This window comes from Notothenia rossii, assembly GCF_949606895.1.
Source record: "Notothenia rossii genome assembly, chromosome: 6".
In the NCBI taxonomy this organism is placed as follows: Eukaryota; Metazoa; Chordata; class Actinopteri; order Perciformes; family Nototheniidae; genus Notothenia; species Notothenia rossii.
In genome coordinates this window covers 45,593,538-45,610,471 of record NC_136909.1, presented here as the reverse complement: position 1 = coordinate 45,610,471, position 16,934 = coordinate 45,593,538, and the positions used below count along the sequence as shown (strand labels likewise).

General features: G+C 40.4%; 2 protein-coding genes across 10 annotated transcripts in view; one reads left to right on the top strand and one right to left on the bottom strand.

Annotated features, from left to right (window-relative positions):
- Positions 1-2,263: 2,263 nt before the first annotated feature.
- On the bottom strand, positions 2,264-9,234 carry LOC307044832 (uncharacterized protein). 6 transcript variants are annotated; one of them, XM_079690234.1, is made up of 14 exons: positions 9,152-9,234; positions 8,581-8,728; positions 6,663-8,474; positions 6,368-6,507; positions 5,642-5,846; positions 5,321-5,425; positions 5,010-5,203; positions 3,970-4,912; positions 3,302-3,773; positions 3,165-3,215; positions 2,889-2,933; positions 2,711-2,772; positions 2,537-2,594; positions 2,264-2,450 (listed from the first exon to the last, which is right to left on the bottom strand). In XM_079690234.1, exons 3-8 carry the CDS (start codon positions 7,888-7,890, stop codon positions 4,886-4,888), a joined length of 1,899 nt encoding a protein of 632 aa, XP_079546360.1. In that variant the 5' UTR covers positions 7,891-8,474; positions 8,581-8,728; positions 9,152-9,234; the 3' UTR covers positions 2,264-2,450; positions 2,537-2,594; positions 2,711-2,772; positions 2,889-2,933; positions 3,165-3,215; positions 3,302-3,773; positions 3,970-4,885. The 6 variants fall into 6 exon arrangements, with proteins under 6 accessions (XP_079546360.1, XP_079546359.1, XP_079546358.1 ...); XM_079690233.1 differs by having other exon boundaries at positions 3,302-3,362; XM_079690232.1 differs by having other exon boundaries at positions 3,302-4,608; positions 4,771-4,912.
- A 111-nt stretch (positions 9,235-9,345) lies between these two features.
- The window catches only part of man1b1b (mannosidase, alpha, class 1B, member 1b), a 47,923-nt gene continuing 40,334 nt past the window's right edge, over positions 9,346-16,934 (top strand). Inside the window, exons 1-4 of one of the 4 annotated variants that reach the window (XM_079690227.1) lie at positions 9,348-9,501; positions 10,112-10,204; positions 11,596-11,709; positions 15,193-15,292. In XM_079690227.1, the coding sequence (XP_079546353.1) occupies positions 9,475-9,501; positions 10,112-10,204; positions 11,596-11,709; positions 15,193-15,292 (334 nt within the window). In that variant the 5' untranslated portion in view covers positions 9,348-9,474. Of the gene's footprint in view, positions 9,502-9,942; positions 10,205-11,595; positions 11,710-15,192; positions 15,293-16,934 lie in introns of those variants that run through there. The other 3 variants (XM_079690230.1, XM_079690228.1, XM_079690229.1) reach the window with 3 other exon arrangements.

The window sequence follows — 16,934 nt, the reverse complement described above, 5'->3', positions numbered from 1 at the left end:
AGACAAGCATTTGATTTACCTGCTTAATATGCCAGTTTTTCATTTTTGTTTTATACAGGCCTATGCCACCATATTACCATTTTTTTATTAGACATAGTCTATTCTTTTGAAGTGTCCTGTTCTTCGACATTTGAAATAATTATGATGCATACTTTTGCAAGTTAGTAGCTAATAAAAGCATACAAAGACAGAAATGTATCATTTTTTTCTTTAATAGAAATGTTTCTTCTGCGCGTAAAGTGCCGGTTTCAGTTGGATTATTTGTCACAGTTGCTCCGATCAGATCGGTCTCCTCCATTTTGTAGATTATTTACGATTTTTGAATCCACATAAACACATCGCCAAAATCCGGCTTACTTTGAGCATGTGTTTTAAACAGTTGAATCCCTTTGTGAATTGTTTCCACTTGCGCCGTCCTTTAATTTCTTGATACAGCGGGCATCCAAATTCATTAATCCTGAGTCCAATAACCAATAAAGTCACTCCAATAGTGCTCCTTCATTACGCTTTCATCCTCCTTTAATGAAATACTTCACATTCATCCAGTTGTGACAGTAGTTGTAGCATTTTTGAGACTTTTAAACTTTCCGCTGTTACCAGGCACGGCTGTCACTACCCGATCTGCCCCCCTGCCCGATCTGTACTGCGCATGTACGAGATGGTCCGCCATACTGGACAACTACATACGGCAACTGTAATAGGACACTTCACACAGTGGCGTTTGACAAAGCAGAAAAAGAACACAAAAAAACCGGGAGAGATGAGTTATTGTTATGACAACGTGACTTCACTTTTATTTAACAACTCTTTTTATTGGGTTCTTTTATATGGGGTTAAGTACATTGTCAGAATAAGTGAAACATAGATGTAACTTCTGTTAGACAGCTATATGCCATACATTTTTGCATACATTCACAGTAAATATTTATTCAGTATGATAACTGCCAAACAGAAGTTAAATCCATTTTCTTTTTGTGCTTTGGCAAACGCCACTGTGTCAAGTGTCCTAGTTGGGTTGCCGTACGGAGTTGTCCAGTATGGCAGACCATCTCGCACATGCACAGTACAGATCGGGCAGGGGGGCAGATCAGCAACAGCGATAATTAAAGTTTCAAAGTTTTGGGGGGTCGCAAATTCCAACAGGAGTCATTTAGGGGGGCCCTGGGTGAAAAAGGTTGGGAACCCCTGGCGTAGAGCTACGTCGATCCTTGCGTAATGCGGAAGTGGGCGTGGTTAAAGGTTATGACTAGAAAGGATCCGTCTAGTGTAAATATGACGTCACGTTCTCGTTGTAACTCTCGTTGGAGTGGCTCGGAAAAAACATCTACAGCAGTGATATGATGCAATATACACATTCATGCAGCAGGATAATAGTAAAACACTGCAAGGGAACATTTTATTGCACCAGGAGCTATCTTGGGACTTTTACTGTGACAACGTTGACTTGCCTGTGAATAAAAAATAAACCGCAGTGTTGTCATTTTTCTTTGAACAGCAAGACCACTAACACCCTATTTCAACAATCACACTCCCTGTCATTGACATAATTAATAGATAGTTTAGCTTCTCAAGATCATTTGCTGTGGCCCACTGATGTTAACGATCGTAACAGAGGGGCTGCCTGCCAAACGTAAACATTCAGCCACGTGACTTGCAAACTCTCGCGAAAGTTTTACACTAGACGGATCCTTTCTAGCCATAACCTTGGAATAACGATAGATGCTTCTGGGGTAGCAGTTCTGTTCTGTTAATCATAGCGTCAGAGTATTAACTATTTTAACATATACCTTGAGGTCTGTGATGATGGCGAGTGATCTGTCGCCATTGGCAACGCCATTTAAAAATGTAAAATTCAAATCATATTTTAATGTCTATTTTCATGTTAATTGCATCAATTATTTCAGTTATGACTCAAGGAAGGGCCTTCATTTGTTTTTTAACGTACACCTTTTTAATTTTAATACACCTTTTTAATTTTAATTTAATTTTAATTTCAGAGGCAATATTGTATATTTACTCACTTTTTACTGAAAAACATGTGATATAAATGAAATCATATAGTACTGTATTTCCTACCAGTATTTAAAAAAATATATTAAAAAACTGCCATCGTATTGACAAATTGATAGAATTGACAGGATAATATCAATGGTAATATAATACTGTGAACAGAACCATTCCGCATACTGTACTTCTACTTTTGATACTTCGAGTAAATTTAGCTGATAATACTTATACTCTTTTACTTAAAAAACACTTTGAATTCAGGACTTTCAATTTTATTGAACACAGAGACAGGAACAGGACAAAATAAAAAAGACAGATTCTGACAACTATTACATTTTGAGGCATTAGTGAACCTAATACAGATTGTAACAGTTCCCCCCCAGCAGCGCTCACTGATGACGCCTTCAAATTATGGCCTGCTTCTTTTGTGGAACCTCTTCATCCTGAAATATATTTGACAAAGAGAGGTTAAATGTTTAACACTCACACTGGTTCAAGACTTTATCATTTTTGATTCAACAACTTCTACCTGCATTGCCTTTTCCTCCCGTCGCCTCTTGCAGTCTTGTGACCTCTCTTGTTCAGACCTTGGTGAATGAAAGACAAACATTAAAAACATTAATTAAAAATGATATAGTCTAGTTACAGTGTAATAAATAGTTTCAAGAATGCAAATGTAAATTGTAAAATTAAAGAAACATACGGCATGGGAATGTTTTTCAGGAGAACTAGGCACCACCAGTGCCTAATTTGCTGTATGTCTGTCTTGGAATATAAAAAGCACACAACCAGATGGGTCAACAACATATGTCCTGAAAAGTCTTGTATCCACAAGTGATATCAATGAAGAACTGAAATATTAAACCCTTATTTATACATACCTCATTGAAATCAAATTGGGCTCTTGCCACAATGTAAAATGCGTACTGTAAATAAAGAAATAGTATATTATGTTAGGTTGTTGTGATGCTATGGTGTTTATTGACAAATAATATTCCTCCGTGAATGTTGTTTTGGATATAAAGAAATCACAGCATGTCTCAAACTATGAGCAATAATGGAGTGCATAGCATGCTGAAAGCATTATACATTTGTATACACTATTATAAACAGAAAAATAGGACTACCATATGTATACTGTATATCCAGTATCTTACCATCAAAACAAACACCCCACAGTTGTTCGAGAAACCTTGTCTTGGTAGGCCCTGTAGTGTGAAAAGTCAAAAGTGTCAAAAATGACAATTACATCATACTCTTCAGTCTTCAGTAGAATAATTTTAATAAATCTAACCTGGACATCATCCACACCAAGACTTGCCCAAGGCCCAGGGCACAAGATCTGAACAAGGTTTCTGTGAACACAATGCATGTGAAAGTTAAGAAAAAGTACAATTTAATTCAACTTTATAAGTACTCAAAAATCAGGCAGAAAATCTTTGAACACTGTTGGAACAGGAACAAACTTGAACTTCCAAAAAAAAAGTCATTAAGGGGTAAAACAGAACAGCCCCGCAGTCAAGTGGCATCTATGGTTCTGTTCAATGCTTTTTATTTAATACAATGCATCCCATGTTAGTTCAAATAAAACAGAGCCATAGATTAAAAAAAGATAGACAAGTGGTCTAAAACAGAACTACCACTCTCCGGATGTGATGTAACTGTGCGCCAAAAAACGTGAATGGTTTGGTGCGACTATCATCTCTCCAGCCAGTGCCACGGAGGGGATCTAGAAAGAAAATCTCCCTAGCTTGTGGCCTCAGTATCTGTTAATATCACATGTTCCAATATCAACAGGTATACTTTGACATACAAACGTTATATTATAAAGTTGTAGGATCTGTATTATACAACTAAATTAAGCGTTGAATTTAAAGATAGAAACACTATTTTCTGCATGGCAAACTTCATTGTACAGTAAACAAACAATAGCAAAGACTGAACTACATGTACTGTACTTACACAGAGTGTCCAGTGTCCAGGTTCCCACACTGGAAGGAGAAGCCATTGGAGGTTTGCTGTATTGCTCTTTAGCTTTGTTGTTTTTTGTCACATTGTAGTGGTGCAGTATATTTCTTTGCAGAAATATGTGTGTTGAGGGTGTTGTCATGTTCAAAAAGTAATTGTTTTTCCTCATTCCTGAGAACAGTTGTTCCGCACATTGACTGTTTATGCGCCCCGCCAGCTCTGGCACAAGCTCTATCCTTCTGAGAACATCCCTTTCATCTTTGCTGTTCCCCTGGTGGAATACATCACTCAGTGCATAATGCTCCGAAGAACCAGTGAGAGGGTGGCCATTTTCATCTGTTGGAACTTTGGGGTGTTTCAACCATGGCATATTCACATGAAGCTTGCCCTCTGAAGCCTGCTTCATGTTCTCCGGAGTAGGCTCCATTAACCGTCCTTGAAAAGGATGAAATGTCTCTGGCTGTCGACGGTTACCATGCACCGCCACTCCCCTTGAATAGTCATACACAGTGACATTGGGAAAGTGTTTCCACGACAGCAAAAGATCCACATAATCCCGTGGGCTCTCTGCTCTGAGGTTACATTTAACTGAATAGACAACCCCACATGGGCAAGTAATCACAGCCCAGCCACCTGAAAGTAGAGGTATAAGTTAGTAACATTATGGTAGGGATCTTTGGGGATGAAATGTGTTCAAATACATAACTCCATGATCTGTGTGAAAAACAATGCAAATCACGAAATATGAACCGGTATAATCATCTTAGAATATAATTATGATGTTATTTCACTAACCTGAGGCACCCCAAACTTTCTCAAAGACTTTGTTATAAGTCACTCTATTTGACATCTTATCTCTAAGTCTGAGGACAAGATCTGTCTTGGAGCCTTTGGTGTCCAGACCACATTTTTAGCTGACTGCCCTTACTTCCTCTACCTGTTGTAGAAATTAATTAGTAAGCCAATTCTGCAAATAAAGTATACTTTAATTACATGCATGGTGCATTTTCCAAATTATTTCACATTATAATCACCTTCAAGTTGATGATCTCATCAGAAAGCCGCTCCTCAGTGACCTCCAGGTACTCACTGTCATCTGACATTGTAGTTGTAGGGATCTTTTCAAATTCAGTGTTCAGGATGAGGTCAGAGTGCCTGGTTTGTGGCCCGATCCATGGTGCCCAGTTGTTGTAACTCAGAGGCACAACAAAGGGGTTCTTCTTACCATCTTTAGGGACAATTGTAAAATGCATTGCTTCAGAAACCATTCTAATTTTCATACATTCATATAATTCATACAAACATTTGGGTCTCAATAGCTGGCTTTTCATTCTGCATTACCTACATGGAATGAAACCCAGACTGAGCACTTCCACAGCCACATCATCCCAGAATTTCTTGAGGTCCACATGTCCATCATAGTCTTGGGATGGTCTCTGAATTTCACTGACTGTTATATGAAACATTTGGGATTATCTCAGATAACAACATTAGGACAACCATGTATATCCCCTGCTATCATATTATGTTACATGCATTAACAAATTAAACGACAATAACAGTATAGTGCCCAGCATGGTATTGCAAGGCACAACTTGCATAATGTTGATCATATTGTAATTCAGACAGCAAAAAGTCTATATATATTACGGCTGATCAAACTCACCTGGCATATTAAAGACACCTTTCTTGTGAAGGTCCATCACAACAACAGGTGGATGGTATCCACATGTTACACATGCATAAATGTGATCATGGTCAGTAAGGGCCTCGAAATGTAGATAGGCATGGAGAACCCTTTCCTTGTTCGGGAAAGACACTTTCTCTGTTGTCTCAATCATTTCAATAACTCTGCTGACAGCAGTATGTGTCTGGAAAAATGTTGAGAAAAAAGTAAAAATGTCAATACACATGTAAAATATCAGTTTGTGACCCACATTAATGCTAGATTAACTAATCAATACCATAACATTCCAGTTACTTTTCTGTTTCTGCCAATTAACTTTTTCTGTTATAAATCATCCTTACTAAATTACTATATTTTAATTATATTATTGTAACCTGAGATCAATCACTCTTGCCATAACAACACTTTCTTCACTGATGTTTGAGTTACTATGGCTTTTTGGCAGAAAATGAGGATTCGGGTAATAACTAATAATAACAATACAAATTACTAAAATATATATAGCGCCTTTCATAAACCCATGGTTGATTTAACAGAGGGACAAACACAAAACTCACTCTGGGACAGAACACACTGGGACTACAGAGAAAAAAAAATGTTGGGAGGCAGATGAGGCTAACTGAAATTAACCAAGGTCTATCTTTGAATTTATTTTAAATGACATCCTTCAGTAAACACAACACATTAAGTTCTAAATCTACTCACCTGTAATGCATTCCTTATTGTCAGGCACAAATGCAGAGAAAGGATTACGTGGTCATCATAATTGTGGAGCCCATCCTCCCACTCCTGGTACCTGTACATCAGGCTGCAATTCAAACATTTTTTTCGGTAGGTAGATATGCCTGAAAAGAAAATGTCAACCAAAATATTACTTGCCGTCCTAATGACACCAGTAAAACTATTTCTTCTTTTATTATTTGTATGTCTGAATCACGGACCTTAAGATCATACAAATGTTACAAGATAAAATCAATAGTACAACTGTGCTTTTACTGACCTTCCGCCACCCCTGTGGTTGTGAGAATCCTGCTTTTTGCAGTGATCAGCACTGGATCACTTAGAGGGCCATTGCATTCCTTACACCTGGCTTCTTTAGGGATGAGGTGCTTCAGATGAGCATCTAGTGCACCGGCATCTCTTGACTGCTGGATGGTAGCCTGTGGGAGTTCCGCTGGATTTTTTGTATTACCCGATAGGTAGTTTAGCATCTGCTTGATGCCAGTTTCACTAGGTGGATAATGGTCCTCTCCTGGTACACTATCCTGCTCAGTGAAAGTATTTGGTGGAATGGATTCTTCAATATTCGTCGACTTAACTTTCCTGAACAGTTGTCTTCTTGTGGCAAAGAGGGGCCATTTCCCGATGGCTTTATGGGTGCATGATTGTCTTGGTTTAGCACAAGGACAATGGCAGCTGTTCTGCTTGCTGTCGTATGCAACCACAACCCTTCCCAGCCTACTGTAGTATGAAGCCTTAGGCTCATACACAGAAATTTGATATTTGGTTTCTGGTCCACCAACAGTGAGCAGGACAGACAGGGGCACACCCTTAGCCTCTGCCTCTTGTTGCCACTGTACAAGACTGGCCTTGCGCTCCTCACCAAACCATTTCTCCTGAACCATTGTAGCCAATGATTCCTTTTGCAAAGTTAATGGTTTGTTGCGTGCAGGTGGGCAGTACAGCAATGATTGCAAATGCTGACATTCATAAGGCAGCATACCACTTCTTCGGGCAAAGTCAGCATTGAGTTCACATAGATGAACCTCGCACATGACTTTATGTGTTGGCCCCCAAGTATTTTTAATGACGTGTATTGGTGTTGCTGGGCCTGAAAATGTCTTCTCCACTGCAAACACACCATTGTGTTCATCAATACACTGGCTTTGCAGATGTCTTTCCTTGGAGACCGTTTCAAAATATGTTGTATGCTTGCGACGCACATGTGTTTTATAATTGTTCTTGTTTAATTTTAGATTGCAGTGTGGACAATTTACAGTGTTTTTAGGCCTATGTCGCTTTTCAGGAGCAGGATGACGGGGAGCAAGGAGCAGGTGAGACGGTGGGGGGAGCTGGGCAGGTGCTGCAGTGAGCAGGTGAGATGGTGGGGGGAGCTGGGCAGGTGCTGCAGTGAGCAGGTGAGATGGTGGGGGAGCTGGGCAGGTGCTGGAGTGAGCAGGTGAGATGGTGGGGGGAGCTGGGCAGGTGCTGGAGTGAGCAGGTGACATGGTGGGGGGAGCTGGGCAGGTGCTGCAGTGAGCAGGTGAGATGGTCGGGGGAGCTGGGCAGGTGCTGGAGTGAGCAGGTGAGATGGTGGGGGGAGCTGGGCAGGTGCTGGAGTGAGCAGGTGAGATGGTGGGGGGAGCTGGGCAGGTGCTGGAGTGAGCAGGTGAGATGGTGGGGGGAGCTGGGCAGGTGCTGGAGTGAGCAGGTGAGATGGTGGGGGGAGCTGGGCAGGTGCTGGAGTGAGCAGGTGAGATGGTGGGGGGAGCTGGGCAGGTGCTGGAGTGAGTAGGTGATATGGTGGGGGGAGCTGGGCAGATGCTGGAGTGAGCAGGTGAGATGGTGGGGGGAGCTGGGCATGTGCTGCAGTGAGCAGGTGAGATGGTGGGGGGAGCTGGGCAGGTGCTGCAGTGAGCAGGTGAGATGGTGGGGGGAGCTGGGCAGGTGCTGTAAGTCGCCCTACAGTCACAGCTTTTGTCTCATGTGAATAGACATGCCATAAAAACTGGCCCCTATTAATTATGGTCTGTGAGCAATAAAGACAATGAAAATGGCTTGAAGCTGAAGCCACACTTAACAATTGTGAACTCTGAAAACAAGAAACAATAGTAAAGTCAATAAGCTTGAAGACATTAAGCTCTCATTGTAAATAATGTGAAAATACAGATAGCACTAAAAAGAGCAATTTATTATACCTCTGTGTCTCACAGAAGAATGGCTCTTGGCATGGTATTCCACCTGAAGCCTCTGACCCTGGTATTAGCAGAACGGGCAGTGATAACTGCCAGAATTACAAATATACACTTTTGGGCTCTCGTCATGGTGTAAGTGTGTGATGTATTTCTGGTCAAAGAAAAATAAACACAAACAAAATGGTTAGGCAATAGGCAGGAATAAAATAAGCTGCATATACATTTATTTTGTAAAAATCGAATTGAAATATAGTTTATGCATAGTTTTTTCAGGACTTTGCTTATACAGCAATCCTACTGTATAGTTATTAGTATTAGTATTAGTACAAAGATAGGTTAGCATTTTTCGCCCGGGGCTAATTCAGAGGCTCATTGTTAGCATTTTGTGTTTTTTTGAGAACTTTTTTTTTTATATGGATATAAAATATTCAGAATTTATTAAATATTAAGGTTCCTTAGACGTTGTTTCCTGCAAATGACACGATTTCGGCCTAAGAAAATAATATATTACTATCAATCAACACATTTTCAACCGCAGCAAAAACAAATCGTTAATGTATTCAGGGTTACTCACCTCCATCGTACTCTGACGCTGATTAACAGAACGGAACTGCTACCCCGGAAACAGGATGCAATGCGTCATCAGTGAAGCTCGTCACGTGCCTCAAAGGTTGAGAAGGATGGGCCGTTTTGTCACGTGTCTCAAAGGTTGAGAAGGAGGGGCGATCTTGAGGTTGAGAAGGAGGGGCGTGTGGCACTGCTCACTGCAGTGAGGGGCTTCTCGTGGGTTGTGCGTTGGTGTTCGGATCAGGGGGTCACAGGTTCAAACCCCACTGCAGTCAGCATGCAGCATGTCGTTGTGTCCCTGGGCAAGACACTTCACCCCACATTGCTCGAATGGGGATTGTCCACAATATTGAGAATGTAAGTCGCTTTAGATAAAAGCATCTAACAAGTAACAAGTAATGTTTCTCATACAGCATCTCCGTAGTATGTGTATTCACTCTGTCCTAAACGGCTTGTTGGAGCTCCTGCCCCATACACTATTAATCTCAATCTCAATTAATCTTAATCTTTATTATAAATAAAAACAGGGACAACATTTTACCAGGCACTGAACTGATTTTTAATAGTCATGCATTCATATTATTTGTTGGAATAAGGCAACTGGCACTACCTTGACACATCTGTCGCATATGGACCTGAATAATTAATAATCGTAATAATTGAAGTCTTATCTAATAAAATGCTGGATTATATACTGAAAGTTTCAGAGTGAATACAAAAGATGGGAGTGTTTGTCATTTACGTATATTTATTTTCATTACTATTTACGATTTTTTGAGGAAGACACTTGAAGGCACCTGAGTGCACCGTCACACATTTGTTGACAGTGAGCAACATCACATAATACAAGTGGATGAAGGTTTTGTTATTGTATGAAAACAAGGACTTGCGGCTTTGTGGCTCTCTTGTATTATCGGTGAAGTGTTTTACATATGAAGAGATCCTCTAAACTGTCTCGTTTCCTCAGCTAACCGCAGTGTTGTCTACTGCGGTTACCGTTCCCCTGGTCCTGGATTACACAGGCTGTACATCTAATTTAACCCTCAATGCTGAATACAAGGTAACCTAGTGTCGGTTATACATTTGACGCCGATTAAATAGTGATTCAAACATGTTGTGTTCTTTATTTAAAATATGTCTCAAATGTATCGTTAGTTAAAAAGGGCTCGACAGTTTACCCATGCTATCGGTTGTAGGCCTCAATTCATGCCTCGGTGCAGAGTTGGGCTCTAGCAACATGTTACTTCGAGCAATTGACGCGGGTTTAAAGTTGCCGCTAGAGCGGGGCTGACGTTACACCGGTGTGCTCCTCTTTTGTGATTGTGAAAGGTGCAATAACCTAACGTTAGTATGTGGTGACAGTACTGTCCGTAAAAGCTATGTATATTGATAGTCAGTACGTTTGGCCAGGTAATCCATTTCCATGAAACCAGCCTGTTGATTAGCGCTTGTTTTATAGGCGTTTATAGAAGCGGTAACGTTATAACAGTGAACCACAGCCAGGTTTAAATCAAATCAAGTTTTATTTATATAAAACATTTTTTAAACGATTTTTGGTCGAGCCAAAGTGCTGTACATACAATAAAAATACTTTACAATAAGGGCACTTTACAACAAATACAACAGCACAGTTTGTGCAGAAAACGACACCCTCTGTCCTTAGACAGGTAACTCCAGTGTTTTCCATACATTGATTTATTTGTGGGGGACCGCCACAATTAAATATCGTCCGCGACAAAATGGATCTCATAAAAAAAATAAAAATTATTATTGTTAATTTTTTTTTTTTGGTGGTCCCACCTCACTATCCATTAGGTTGCGAGTTCAAATCCTGCCTGGAACATCAATAGTAGCGTGCCCATGAGCAAGGCACTTAGCCCTCGGTTACTCCAGGGAGAATGTCCCTGTAATTGGTCACTGTAAATCGGTTTGGAGTAAGGCGTCTGCTAAATGCCTAAATTGTAAATTATATTTTTGGGAGAATAAACCCCACAGATCCTCAACTCCGGTGTGTTTATCTAATTAACAACGCAACAAGAACGTTGGGGGGGGGGTGCGGTGCGGTGCCCCCACAAATATAATCAAATTCTGTGGGAAACACTGAACTCCGTTGCAATCTGTAAATGAAGGTAACATTTATGCTTACATTTCCCCTCAAATTGAACGAAGCGAGCAATCATTATTAGTTGCGCTGTGAATTTATTCAGATTAAGTTACAACAATTTATGTCAGTCTGAAAACGTATTAATGCAAAGCCAAACGTGTGCAAAGTAAGTTCAATTCGGGATAAACTGTCCTCTTTATATCCGTCAATATTGTGCACATTTGTAATGATATCACAACCACACCTATGTTTACCAGCCAGGCTCACATGCACGCTGCATCTTGTTCCTCTAGCTTGCTCTGATCTGGGTTAATATAACCACTCTGACTCAAATAACTGTTCCCCAGGGCTGTGTTACAGACATGCACCCACCATCTCGACAGGACTATATATCTATAAGCCTTGCTGGACAAGGAACTTACAATAACGGAAAGCAGTGGAGGAGGCAGTCCTGCTGGAGGGTGAGTGATGGAGCAGCTCATGAAGTCATGTCTTCTTTCACCTAGGTTTCAAGTGCTCATGTAGCCCACCCTGGTATTACTGTTATCCTTTGAATCAAGGTTTTAGAGAAGTAGGAGTGGGAAGACACAAACAACTCGGCAGTGGCGGTTCTACGGGGTGGCAGCTGCCACCTCAGAAAAATGCCTTGCCACCCCAGCTGCCACCCCAGTTGGCAGCTTTGTTTTGAAAGAAAATTTGTGGCTCATTGGACATTTATGAGAGAAAATCTCTAACGTCCGAGTGCAAGTGAATGCAGCACAAGACGCGAGCCTTGTAACCCCTACCCCGGCCCTGGCGCGAGCCTGGAAAAGTGAATGGCGGCGATTTCATTTGAACGGGGGGGGGGGACAGCGCAAAACGAGAAGCATTTCGGATCCAAGTAGACGGAGGGGATGAGGTATTTGCGGTCTACAATGACAGAGAAGAGCCTTTCAAGTTTGGCTGCAAGGCAAGTTTATTTATATAGCACTTTTCTGTACGCAACAATTCAAAGTGCTTTACAAAACTAATTAAAATACTTTTTAGGAATACATACAGTAAAAACACATATAATGGCATTTTACAACATGCATTACAAAGCAAAGATAATTAAATAATTAAAATAAACACCACAGGTATACAATACATGTTTAAAAGGCATAGGCCTACTGTAGTGTGAATATGAGCAGCTCAATTAAAAGCAGCCAAAGAAATATGTTTTTAGCGGTTTTTAGTCTCGATTTAAAAATAGTAAGCGTTTCAGATTGTCGGGGCATAAAAGCTAAATGCTGCCTCTCCATGTTTTGTTTTTACTCTCGGAACCGATAGCGGACCCGTCCCAGAAGACCTGAGGCACCTTGATGGCTCGTAATTATGCAGGAGTTCAACAATATGCTTTGGTCCTAAGCCATTTATTGATTTAAAAACTAGCAATAGTACTTTAAAATCAATTATTTGGCCGACTGGAAGCCAATGTAAATATTTTCAGAACTGGCCTGATGTGCTCTTTTAATGTTAGTGAGGACACGTGCAGCTGCGTTCGGAATCAGCTGCAGCTTTCTGATGGATTTTTTTGTCAGCCCTGTGAATACAATATTGCAGTAGTCCAGTCTACTAAAGATAAAAGCATGGACAAGCTTTTTTAAGTCCTGTTGTGATATTAGTTTTTTAATCCTCGATATGTTCTTCAGGCTGTACTCAGCATTGAATCAAAATGCACCATAGCTTTAAATCTTAATAAGTTTGTGAGGCGATTTGCTGAACAAGATGGTAATCGCCACATTCAGCTGTTATAGCCATGCCAACTTGATGCTCTGCTCACGGATGACTCGATGAGCATAACAAACTGTTGACCTTAGATGATGACCTTACGTGTGTAAATATTTTTTTTTCTTTGTGGGGGTCTGCCCCCAAAAAACAGTTTTAAGTCCTGAGAAAGTCAAATAAGACGGTGTGTAAAACTACACTGCCCAGCCACAAAAAAGTAACCACTTTGATTTAACTAGGCCAGTAGGTAAGGACTTTCCACTGGATAATAACTGCAGCGATGTATATGTTTTAGCTGAATACACGTTTTTCAACCCTAACTGATGCAGTTAGTCACTTCTTTAATGTTTGTTCTTTCTGATGTAAAGTCAAGGTTGTAACTGTTTGCAATGAAGTTGTGGGGCGCTGAACTATTCCTTTGATTCTTTTGATATATGCTAGTAATTGTCTTTCAAATTTTGAAGGAGGGTGAGCAAGCATCTTGAGAAACATTCATCATTAACACCTCCAAAAAATATAGTTTATTTAATAATAACACTGAATATGTGAATCATAACAGTGATTGACAGCTGATAGGAATAATATGATTGTTAATAGTATCATATTAATTTAGACAAAAATCGACAAGACAGTTAATTAATATACTTATTGCAGCAGTCTGTATAGATTTGGTACCCATGCTGGTCTAAGAGTGAGACAAACTCATTCAGTTATTGTTCAGTTAAAATTCATTAAATTAAGTCTGCCACCTTATGTATTTATATTTAAGGCTTTACTGATGTGCCACAATAATGTCACCAAATGTTATTGAGTTAAAATAAATAATGTGGCTTTCCAAGTTAACATTAATTGACATGACTGCGATTAAATCAGCATATACTTCTCCCAGAGGATGCCACCCCTCAAAATCTCCTGCCACCCTCTTGCCAGCCCATGAATATTTTTCTAGATCCGCCCCTGCAACTCGGACAGATTTCTTGGCGATTTTGGGAAACCTTTATTAACTATAAGTTGCTTTTATGTATTCCTGCAGGGACACAGCAATGTTGGCCTTGTGGAGCTTGGTAAAAACACAAATAAATGACCTTCGTTACAACTTTATTTCAGCTGCAACTGGGAAATTTCACTCTTAATTTGAATATTATATTATGTGACCAAAGGTTTTGTACAGTGCTAGCCAGGACATGGCAGAACATGAATTAATGGTGGTGTTGAATGGTCACATCATGTCATAACAACTCAAAGTGAAGGAGGGATGAGTAACAATATGTAGTAGTAGACAATGTTGCAGTAGCAGAGCATAGCATTTAGCTGTCTTTTGCATCAGCGGAGCGTAAGGTGTGTTGTCAGAACGCGCAGAGGACTTCAATTCTCAGTAGTGCTGTTCCCCCACTTGATCAAGCCAGTGTTAATTTCATCAACGAAAATTATGACGAAAATGTTCGTCAACAACCTTTTTTACATGACTAAGACGAGACGATGTCGAGCTAAAAATAGATTCTTGATAACGAAAACTAACAATGTATATTGAGTTTTCGTTTACGAGATGAGACGGGACTAAGGTGTTAATGGTGGACTATCGGACATTCAAAATGCAGCATATTTTCCCCCAAGTGTCCATCTTGTCTGTCAAAATGCATCTTACGTTTCTAGCTTGAAATATCATTATTTCCGCTCTCTTCACTCCAGAAGAGCGATCTCCCTGTGTCTCTCTGTGTGCGGGGGGCGGGGCCTAACAGACATGCTGCAGCGGACACAGAGATCTGCCGGGGACGGAGCGTTCAGAGAGTATAGAGACACATTTTGACTAAAACTTGACTAAAATGTGATTTTTCATCGACTAAAAGTTGACTAAAACGTTTTGAGTTTTCGTCGACTAAAACTAGACTAAAACTACGAAGGATAGGAATGACTAAAATGTGACTAAAACTAATAACCATTTTCGTCTAAAGACTAAGACTAAATAAAAAAAAGCTGCCAAAATTAACACTGGATCAAGCCACCAGAGCAGCACAACATTGGTATTGTCCTACGCAGAACTCTATAGCACCATTAAGCCACAACATCAATATAAGTGATGAAACCTGTTGGTTCCTTGTTTGGTCCAGAACAGATGCACATTTTGAACCACATTACTTAGACAGAAATGGACAGACGTAGGCATTTTCACCATCTTTCTGTTGTCTGTGTGCCTGCAGAAATGGAAACAGCTCTCCAGATTGCAACGGAGCCTCATCCTCCTCTTCCTGTTCATGTGTGGAATTGCTTCCTATCCTGCTGTTACTGAACACCTTAGAGGTAAGACTCTTATATATTCAACATATCCCATGAGTCTGAGCAACTGGCATGCTGTCAGCTTATTTTAAAGGCGCCTGTTGGGTTTTAACCTTGGACCTTTAGTTATCATTAGGCCAGTCCTCTTCAATCAATCAATCAAAATGTATTTATAAAGCCCAATATCACACAGTGGACTTTACAGTTTGTACAGAATATGAATACGATACCCTCTGTCCTTCCCTCACATCGGACATGGAAAAACTTCCAAACAAACCCCCAAGTTAAATTGGAGGAACCTCGAGGAGAGCAACAGAGGAGGATCCCTCTCCCAGGACGGACAGACGTGCAATAGATGTTGTGTGTACATTAAAAAGACAATACATTTACAACATAGGTAGTCCAAATGTTTGGAAATGCATGTGTCTATAATAATGAGATGAATCCACGTGAAAAGTCTTCCCTTTAACTATGTTATAGCAGCCTAGGGCTGGGCGATATATCGAGTTTACACGATACATCGTAGATTGCACTACATGCGATGTCGTAAATGACCACATCGTGAACATCGAGTATCATGTTGTCAAATCAATTTCCCGCCGCGGCCAAAATGAGCTTTCCTTTCTCCCTCATAGACACAGTCACACACGCAAGCACACACGCAGGCCCCATCTAACTTGCAGACAAACATTACACACATGCACAGTGACAGAGAGCAGGGCTCGACATTATAAATGGGCCCGCTGCCTCGGAAGCACTATTTAGACACCCCGGGCCAGCATAACGTACTTTCCACTTGCCCGCTCGGGCCACTAAAAATATTGCTTAAAAAAAAAAAAATTGTCCTGTGGTATAGTTATTTTGACAAGCAATGTTGTTCAATTGTTTCGTTTATTAACGCTACAAAATAGCGTTTCGTGAGGCGGTTGTCGTTGTTGGGTGAAAAGCAAACAGCTGTTTACTGCGGAGCCAGCGCGAGCAGGCTCCCGTTTGCCCGTTAGCGCCAGGCAGAAAACTATCTTCAAATAAAAGCAAGCCACCGGAGGAGTTAAAGGAGAGTGACAGGTAGCATGAGAAGAAGAGGGAGAGAAAGTTTCAGCCAGCTTGATCGATGGAGTTTTCTAGTGGTGCAGTGACGCGTCCTAAAACCCTTTTTATAATCTATCGATTAGATTTATGATTCGAAAATTATAAAAGTAGGGTAGACATGTGGAGATTATCCGGCTGAACAAAACGTGCATTTATCAAACAGGTTTGTTTTCCAAAGACCTTATTTCCAGCTATTTTCCAAAACCCTGTGGAGAAATCCCATTGCTTTTTTGTCGAGGGAACCAGCAGCTTACTTCCTGGTTTTAGGACGCGTCACTGGCTGCACCTCTCAATATGATGCCAATATAAACAAGGTCTTCTGTCCGCTCTGTACATCAATGCCGAGCTATGCTGACAAGTAAGTGAAGAGTAGAAAATATAAAGGTATTGGCTATAGGGAAATGTCCCAGCAGTTTAGGAGAATGAAGGTTCTAATCTAATCTAATACATAGTCATTTCATGTCTAACTCCTGATAATGACAGGAAGACAGAAAGCGCATTATACTAATAATAATAATAATACTACTCATAATAATAGCAGACATTTTTGAACAATGACCACAATATCATTATTTTA

What these genes read in the sequence shown, in the direction of transcription:
- LOC307044832 (XM_079690231.1), bottom strand. Translation starts at nt 7,890, where the DNA reads ATGTCACCTGCTCACTCCAGCACCTGCCCAGCTCCCCCCACCATCTCA. An exon ending in AACCACAGGGGTGGCGGAAG is followed by an intron (nt 6,508 to 6,662) that starts GTCAGTAAAAGC and finishes TTTTCTTTTCAG; the next exon opens with GCATATCTACCTACCGAAAA. An exon ending in ATGAGATCATCAACTTGAAG is followed by an intron (nt 4,913 to 5,009) that starts GTGATTATAATG and finishes TTTCTACAACAG; the next exon opens with GTAGAGGAAGTAAGGGCAGT.